Source organism: Macaca thibetana, chromosome 6 (genome assembly GCF_024542745.1).
Source record: "Macaca thibetana thibetana isolate TM-01 chromosome 6, ASM2454274v1, whole genome shotgun sequence".
Classification (NCBI taxonomy): Eukaryota; Metazoa; Chordata; class Mammalia; order Primates; family Cercopithecidae; genus Macaca; species Macaca thibetana.
In genome coordinates, this window is record NC_065583.1 from 97,599,984 (window position 1) to 97,608,365 (window position 8,382).

General features: G+C 32.5%; 1 protein-coding gene across 1 annotated transcript in view; it reads left to right on the plus strand.

Annotated features, from left to right (window-relative positions):
* The window catches only part of EDIL3 (EGF like repeats and discoidin domains 3), a 456,634-nt gene extending 449,291 nt beyond the window's left edge, over window positions 1-7,343 (plus strand). Inside the window, exon 11 of the mRNA XM_050795163.1 lies at window positions 4,355-7,343. Coding sequence (XP_050651120.1) covers window positions 4,355-4,504 — 150 coding nt within the window. The 3' untranslated portion in view covers window positions 4,505-7,343. The remainder of the gene's footprint in view (window positions 1-4,354) is intronic.
* Window positions 7,344-8,382: the final 1,039 nt, after the last annotated feature.

Below are 8,382 nucleotides of genomic sequence, written 5' to 3' on the forward strand. Positions count from 1 at the left end.
TATGTCAGAAGTTCTCTTGATAAGCTATTTGTTCTATTTTCATTGAGAATTAAGCATTAGATTCAGTAGACTGAAGTGAGATATATACATTTTAGCCTTATAAAAAGACAGACTTTCAAACTGTCTAAATACATACTTGTCCTGTTGTATTGAGGCATGCCATGCATAGGCTGAAAGTTCCATGTTAGAAATATTAGAGAGAAGAGTTATTGATAGCAGATCTCTGAGTTCTCTTCCAAATCTCAGATTCTTTCGTTATATGGGTAGAATTAGATAGAAACAGGGTTTCTGAGCATCAGAGCTACCAAAGACTGTCTTATTTCACTTCTCCATAAGCTCTCTGAATGAAAGCACAAAGGATTGAAATTATGTGTGTTAAATAAAGAATTCTGAGCTTTCTTTCAGTCCAGCACCTCTGCACACACACACACATACATGCTGCCCCAGGAAAATGGATCTTTACCTTTGTCTTCTATCCCTTAAGAACAGCAGGTCAGTGTACAGATACAGTCAGTAAGGTCAATGGTATGCTTGATACCATAAACAGAGAAAATACAATCAATAGAAAAAACTTTAGAAAGTCTCGTTCAACCTTTGTATTTCCACAATATCTGAAATCCCAGATGCAGTTCAACTATAGTCTCCAAATAGCAGAAGAAAAATAATGAAACCTATAAGGGGGCATCAAAAGCCCAGAGGGATGAAGTGATAGTCACTTGAAATCTTACTAAAATGCTGATGTTTAATACTGATGTAAAATACTGATGTTTAGCCATAGGGAATCTATCTAAAAGTGCTTAGAACCACTTGCTATTTGAATGATGTGAACAAAAATTCCAAAAAGTTAGAAGAATGGGAATCTCTTTAAAAATTTTCATCAGTTTAGGATAACTGAAAAGAAGCACATTTTTACAAACTAGACGATTTTCTAAAGAAATCATATGTGCAAGAAATCCCCAAGGGATTCTGTGATATTTAGGGTCCTATTCCATGACTACTAAAAGAAACTGAAATTTGCCCCACCTCTCTGACTACATCGTGGAGAATAATGTTGCTTTGTTCCATGATCCCTGGAGGCCTCCTATTTATGATGTCTATACTGGCCTGAATAGATAGTGGTCCCTAACAAAGAATAGTAGCTCGTCTTACAAAAAATATATTAATTCTGCTAGAAGCAAGATTTTATTGTTTTATTTTATCTGATATTCTCTCCATGCTGAGATTTGAATCCTCCCAAGAATCTGATTTGTATTTTCAACCAGCATCACAAGAGAGTTAACCTTAGAAAAAAAATTCAAGATAGCTACATTGAGGAAATTGTATTTTTCTTTCTCTTATCTTCTCTTAGGTTGTAATTATGGAAGCTTCTGCAAAGTACCTTTAGTGTTTTTTTTTAATCAAGACCCCATATGTTAGAAAAAGCATATGTTAGAAAAAGACCTCTAAGCATTATCATGTTTGAATATATCAGCAAATTTGTCATCAGCTAATTAGCCTCCTCCCTGAACTGAAACTTGTGCATAGTTTTTCTAAAAAATTCAAATCAAACTGTGTCTTTCTCATGTAAAATATTTTCACTCCTATATAGAGATTTAATGTTCTCCATCAGTCTTTTCAGACTTCAGTTTTAGTTCAGATGCTTATGTCTCTAAAATGTGCCTGTGAAAGCACTTTCTAGAAATCTTAGAGATTTTATGAAGTTAACTAAAAATACTGTGTTTGCATTCCTTTGCAAGGTGAAATATTTAGGTAGCATTCTTAGGCAGGGGCTTCCTAGTGCTGGAGATAAGAAAACAGCACATGTGCCATGTGTTTACACAACAAGTACAAAATATCATCCTGGAATTAGCAAGTGGGTGCTTTGTGTTCTGTACTGTGTCATTACTGAGAGGCTTCTGAAAACAGAAATGTATTTTCAGTACTTTGAGGCTGTAAATTGGGTGACTCTAGTACAGATTTCGGCTGTTTTTCTATGAACGTTATTGTTTTATAAATCATCCTGTTTCATGAAACTGCACTTTTTTTTTTAAGTGAACATGAAAATATCCATGACTTTCACATACTAAATCAGAAATTTCATAGCTGTTTTCAGTTTCAGAGATGATATAGTTTCTCTGTCTGTATTCTTCATTATAAAGAAATGAGTATAATTAATAATTCAACTAATACTTTCTGGGTTGATAATTCCTATCAAAACCTGTGCTGGAGAGCAGACACTTAAGAGAAAATTGTTTCTTTCTGTATTTCCTTCCCAAGAAGTGGTATAAAACTATATTTTGGGCTGTTATACATCTTGCAATGAAAGTTAATGAATTTAAACTCTATTATCCCAAAGATATACATTAAGTTCACTAGCAGGGCTACAAAATTGGATTTTAGATTCCATATTAAATTGTAATACCACAGTCTCATTGAAACATTTGAATCCAACCTCATATGTCAGATAAGATGTCAGTAAACCAGAGCTTATTTTCTGCTGTTGCAGTAGCAACAGCCTCTCAAGATTTTTGGCCAGTGTTTATGGTATGTCCGGTACCTGTGAGCTTTTGCTAACGGAGACATTGTTACATAGTAGTAGCACATTTCAGTCCAGAATGAGTTATTCCTGCCTGCAAGACAGGGCATTACTAAGCATAAAATGCCTGCTAAATGAACTTGTACTTAGATATGCCAGCAGAACCAGCAGAGAGACTTTTCGGTCTTGTCTATTGCTTCTGTTAATCAGTGCCATACTGCCTAATGCTTTTGAGGAGAATATGATTTTTTCTTTCCAGGAGAACATTTGTGACCAGGTAAGACTAGTCTAGAAGGCTTTTAAAACATTTTCTTTAATTTCAGAATGCTGAAAGATGTGGGTTAAGTATTCTGTCATGTGATGATGAAGTTTGGTTGTTTTTTGTTTTCTACTTTGGGGATTTTATTTTCAGGTGTCTCTTTGACCACATAGTTATGTTTTGATGCCAAATAAGAAAAAAAATTTGATGTCAAACAAGAAAGAAAAGTATCTTCTAATTGTAAGATGATTCATAAAGTGAAAACAGTCTTGAAAATTTTTACAGAAAGTCTTTTAAAAATCTCTAAACTAGAAGATCACGAGGAGATCGAGACCATCCTGGCTAACACTAAAACTAAAAAATTAAACTACTCGGGAGGCTGAGGCAGGAGAATGGCGTAAAAGCTCTAAATCCGGCCACTGCAAAGAGCGAGACTCCGTCTCAAAAAAAAAAAAAAAAAAAAGAAAAAAAAAAAAAAAAATTTAAAAAAATGTAGATATAAAATAGTTAGAAATAACTTTAATAAGAAATGTTCAGAATCTATAAGAAAAAGAAGGATAAAATTCTTCAGATAAACACTAAAACATAAATACCTCAGTTTACCCCAACATAATTTGTAATTTAATGCCATTCCTATCGTGGTCCCAGTGTTTTAAATTTGTTTTGTTTTCTGAAGCAGACATTTGTCCAAGTTATTATGAAAGTCTTTTAGGGAAGAGCATGTGGCAATAGAAAAGCTCCAAAAAACAAAAAAGAAAAGCATTTTTACCAAAGAAGAACAGACATTCTATGCAAAGTGTCAGGATATTATAACTCACATTTATCCCAATAGTATTGTATGGATCCAGGAATTAATGGATGAAGCCAAAAAAGAAGAAAAAAACAGTTCAAAAACAGCATTGATTGTGTTGTCTCATTTGGAGATGGGCTAATTTTATTCTGTATGTGAGAAGAAGTGGGCAAAAGGCACTGTGATAGAGGCTGTTAGTGCTCACCAGATAGCCTTCTGCTTCTTTCCAGTGCCCAGCCTCCTTTGCTGTTAGGCTGGAGTCATATAATTAGGTAGGGTGAAACAGATAAATACAGAAGTAATATAAGCTGCTTCCATACTTGTTCTCTTAAACACCCTGCATAGTCTGCTAACTCTCCCCTCCCCGTGCCCCTTGTGAATGTGGAGGCTACATGCTCCAAATGACAGCTGTACTTTGCAAGCAGCTTGGATCTCTGAGTCACTCCTTGGAAGAGAGCATCTTCAGCAAACTACCTGACTAACGTTCAGCCTGTGACATAAGCAAAAAATGAATACCTGTTGCATTTTTTTAATTGAGAGAAACATGCAGAGGAAAATGACAGATCTATGAATTCCTGCATTAAACAATCAAGGTTTAACTCTTTAAACATTAATTGACCATTTAGTTTAAAATAATTATTATTAAAAAGAAGCTGCAATATAGTTTGAAGAAAAGAAAATGAATAGTTATCAAATATCATGTTTGGGGGAAATGTTCCAAACAGGAACATAAAAATAATTTCAAAGAAAAAAGGTTATATGACTGACATTTTCTGCTCTTCTTTGTTAGGTCTTCCAGGGCAATTTTGACAATGACACTCACAGAAAAAACGTCATCGACCCTCCCATCTATGCACGACACATAAGAATCCTTCCTTGGTCCTGGTATGGGAGGATCACATTGCGGTCAGAGCTGCTGGGCTGCACAGAGGAGGAATGAGGAGAGGCTACATTTCACAACCCTCTTCCCTATTTCCCTAAAAGTATCTCCATGGAATGAACTGTGCAAAATCTGTAGGAAACTGAATGTTTTTCTTTTTCTTTTTTCATGAAAAGGTACTCAAATTATGGTAGGCAACTAACTGTGTTTTTAAGGGGGTCTAAGCCTGCCTTTTCAATGATTTAATTTGATTTTTTTATTGGTCAAATCACTTAAGTAACATCACATTAAGTGTGAATTACTTTTCTCATTGTTTCCTGAATTATTTACATTGGTAGAAATATATTAGGGAAAGAAAGTAGCCTTCTTTTTATAGCAAGAGTAAAAAAAATCTCAAAGTTATCAAATAAGAGCAACAGTTGATAGAGCTTTTACAACCAATACTCACCTAATTCTGATAAAAGGAATACTGCAATGTTAGCAATAAGTTTTTTTCTTCTGTAATGACTCTACATTATCCTGTTTCCCTGTGCCTACCAAACACTGTCAATGTTTATTACAAAATTTTAAAGAAGAATATGTAACATGCAGTACTGACATTATAATTCTCATTTTACTTTCATTATTTCTAATAAGACATTATGTGACTTCTTTTTCTTTTGGTTCTATTCTATATTCTTTATATTGTGTATTACCTGAATAATTCAATGCTTTTTTCCTAACTGAATTTCCTATTAGTTGCCTAAAAGAAGTGTCATGTTTACTCATATATATATAACATGACTGCGTATCAGTAGATTGATCTGTATTTAATATCCATTAATTAAATCTGCAGTTTTATTTCTGAAGGAAGCCATAACTATTTAATTTCCAAATACTTCCTTCATAAAGAATCCCATACTCTCAGTTTGCACAAAGGAACAAAAAATATATATATTATGTTTCTTTAAATTTAAATCTTCATTTAGATGGTAATTACATATTCTTATGTTTACTTTTAAAAACAGACTCATTATTTGCTTATTTTATAAAAATTTAGCAAAGAAACATTAATATAGTGCTGCTTACCTTGGCCAAGCATACTCATCATTTCTTTGTTCATCTCCACATTTCCTGTGAAACTAACATCTTATTGAGATTTGAAACTGGTGGTAGTTTCCCAGGAAAGCACAGGTGGAGTTATTTGTGAGAAACAAAGTGTTTGCTAATGACAAAGTAGTAAACCATTTTCAAAATGAAAATTGATTTCTATTTATTTTGCTTCAAAGATCCGGAAAAAATAAGCAATTATCATAACAATTTGTTATTGATACTGGAGGTTTCATTGACATGTCTCTCAAATTAAAGTTCACACTGCCTCCATAAAAGTCTTCAACATCTAATTTATAAGCTTTACAAGTATTTATTTTATAAGGCTTAGACAGAATTATTGGAGTTTTAAATTAAGTGTCTTGGAAAAGAAAGGATGGTATGTGTACGAAATGTTAAGATCCTACGCAACACTGCTATTTTTTTTTCCTTTAATATTTGTGCTGCATAACAAAAGCCACTAGACTGTTACTGTCTTGTCTGTCCATGTGTTAACAGCATTTCTTAATGATGTATATATGGAGTGGTCTTCAATAATAGTGAAGAATTTAAAGAGAAAGTCAATCGTACTGGCATTTTTAATAAGAGCGAAATTAGTTGGTCTAAGGGGACTGTCTGGTCACATGTTGATTCCTTGCCCATATGCTTTGTATTTCTTGTTCTTATTATGAAATTATGAATTTGAAGCCTCTGAAATGGTAATCAGTTTTCAACATCTTTCAAAAACAAAATTGCAATTTCCTCCATATTGCCTTTTTTAGATAACTTTAAAGTTAGGATTCTAAAATATTTGTAACTGGCTAAATTTTAAAGTTATGTGACAGATAATTACTTAGGTTCAGAAATATACACACACTTACTCTTTAGCCAATTTCTTTCAAGGTTTACTGTCCCATCAAATATCTAGCCATTTTCCTTTGCAAATTACATGCATTCTTAAGAGTATATTTTTAAGATTATTACTTATCCTTTATGATGATTTACTTTTCCAAAATTACTTCTAGTTTCATATGATGTTTTATAATTTTTTCTATTGTTACCTGTTTTAAAAATATTTTCCAAGGAAGTTGATTAAAATTATATTTGTTTCCTTTTAGAAAACACACTGAAATGAGTTTCTCTTGCTTTTTCATTTTCTCTCTGCTTTATATGCTCTTCACAGTACATCATGTCCAACGGGATACCTATTGTCCCATGACACCCAAAATTGATGACAGCAAAGGGATTCCAACATATGGAAATGTTGAAAATTATTGTAAAGTAGTATTATGAAGTAGCTTTTGTGTCATTCATGTCAGTGACATCAAAGTGAAGTAAATTTATTCTATTTAAATTCACGCTAAAACCAATAAAATACTATAAGTAGAATACACATAAGAATCACCTAGTCTTCACTATATTGAGTAACTATAACGTGCTAGTTTTACAATTAATGAAACTAAACTTTTAAACATGTCCATTTTGTCTACATCCTTTTGAAAGTATTTATCATAGTTGCCAATTTTAATTTTAGGGTTGACTTTCTCTTTCTGAATGACTTCATAAAGTTTGATGTGAATTTTGAAGACTTGGGTTACTAATGATTGTATCTTTGCTAGTCAACAAATTATGAAATATAATACTCAATGCGTCAGATGTGTCATTAAGTACAGAAATAACTAAGACACAAATAACCTTTGCAAACCTTCAAGCTGTGTAATATTCCAATGTTGTTTTTTTCTTTGTATATATACTTATATCACGTAGGATGTAAAACCAGTATGACCTTGTCTAGTCTCCAAACTTAAAATAAACTTTTGAAAATCTGGGATTCTTTTGAAGCAGTTGTAATTAAACACATTTATAAGAATACACAAATTGTCTGAATGTGAATGCCCACTACTCTTGACCACATACTTGGTTTATTTTTGCTTTGCACAGGACAATTGAACAGCTACAGAAAAAACAGAAATTACAACAACCTCTAAATATACATTGATACTAGCTAAACTGGTCTTTTGAAGATGATTAAAGTGTGTGCATTCTTCCTGCTCCTTTTAGATGCAGAAGTTTTACTAAAATATTCTTAATCCAAAGTCATTTTTGGCCTCATGTATAAAGCATTGTGTACCAGGACTGATCTGCCCATTGTTAATCAGATGATATTGCTGTCATTTCTATAGTTTTTTCAGTTCATGATGCCCAGGAGTATAATGAAGAAATCCAGTCAGTAGTAAGCAATAATACAACAGTTATAATGTATTTATCCATGTAACATTAGCTATTGAATAATGAAAATCATAACGTGGATTCTTCATAAATCCTGTTTCTAGCTCTCTGGAAGTCACTGGTGAAATACTAAATCTGTGTACTTGCTATTTTTTTGATATTTTCTTAGGATGCAAACAATTTAGGGAAGAATTAAGATATGAAAGGTTACTACTTGTTTGAACTTCAGCGAATCTCTGATAGCTCCCAGTACCGACTAGTCACTGTTATGTACTCATACATGTTCCCATTTAAATGCATTTTAATATGAGCAGATCAACGGGATTCCATTGTTTGCCTAATTTTTGCACATACTCATAAACAAACAATAAATGTGCTTTTATTAAATAAGAGAAATTATACATATATATTTTCAGTAGCGCTAATAAGGAATCATGACAACATCTATACATGGTAAAATTTTATTGTGACAGCAAAATATTTAATAATTATCCAACAGAAAATTTTTAAGTATAAAATTTTTAAGATTACTGATTCAAGATGCAAAAATAATAAAAGCATTTCAAATTCTAAGAAGAAAAGTCTGCATAGGCTGAAATTTGTGTTTTTTATGAAGTAATAATGATAACTTCATGAATGGA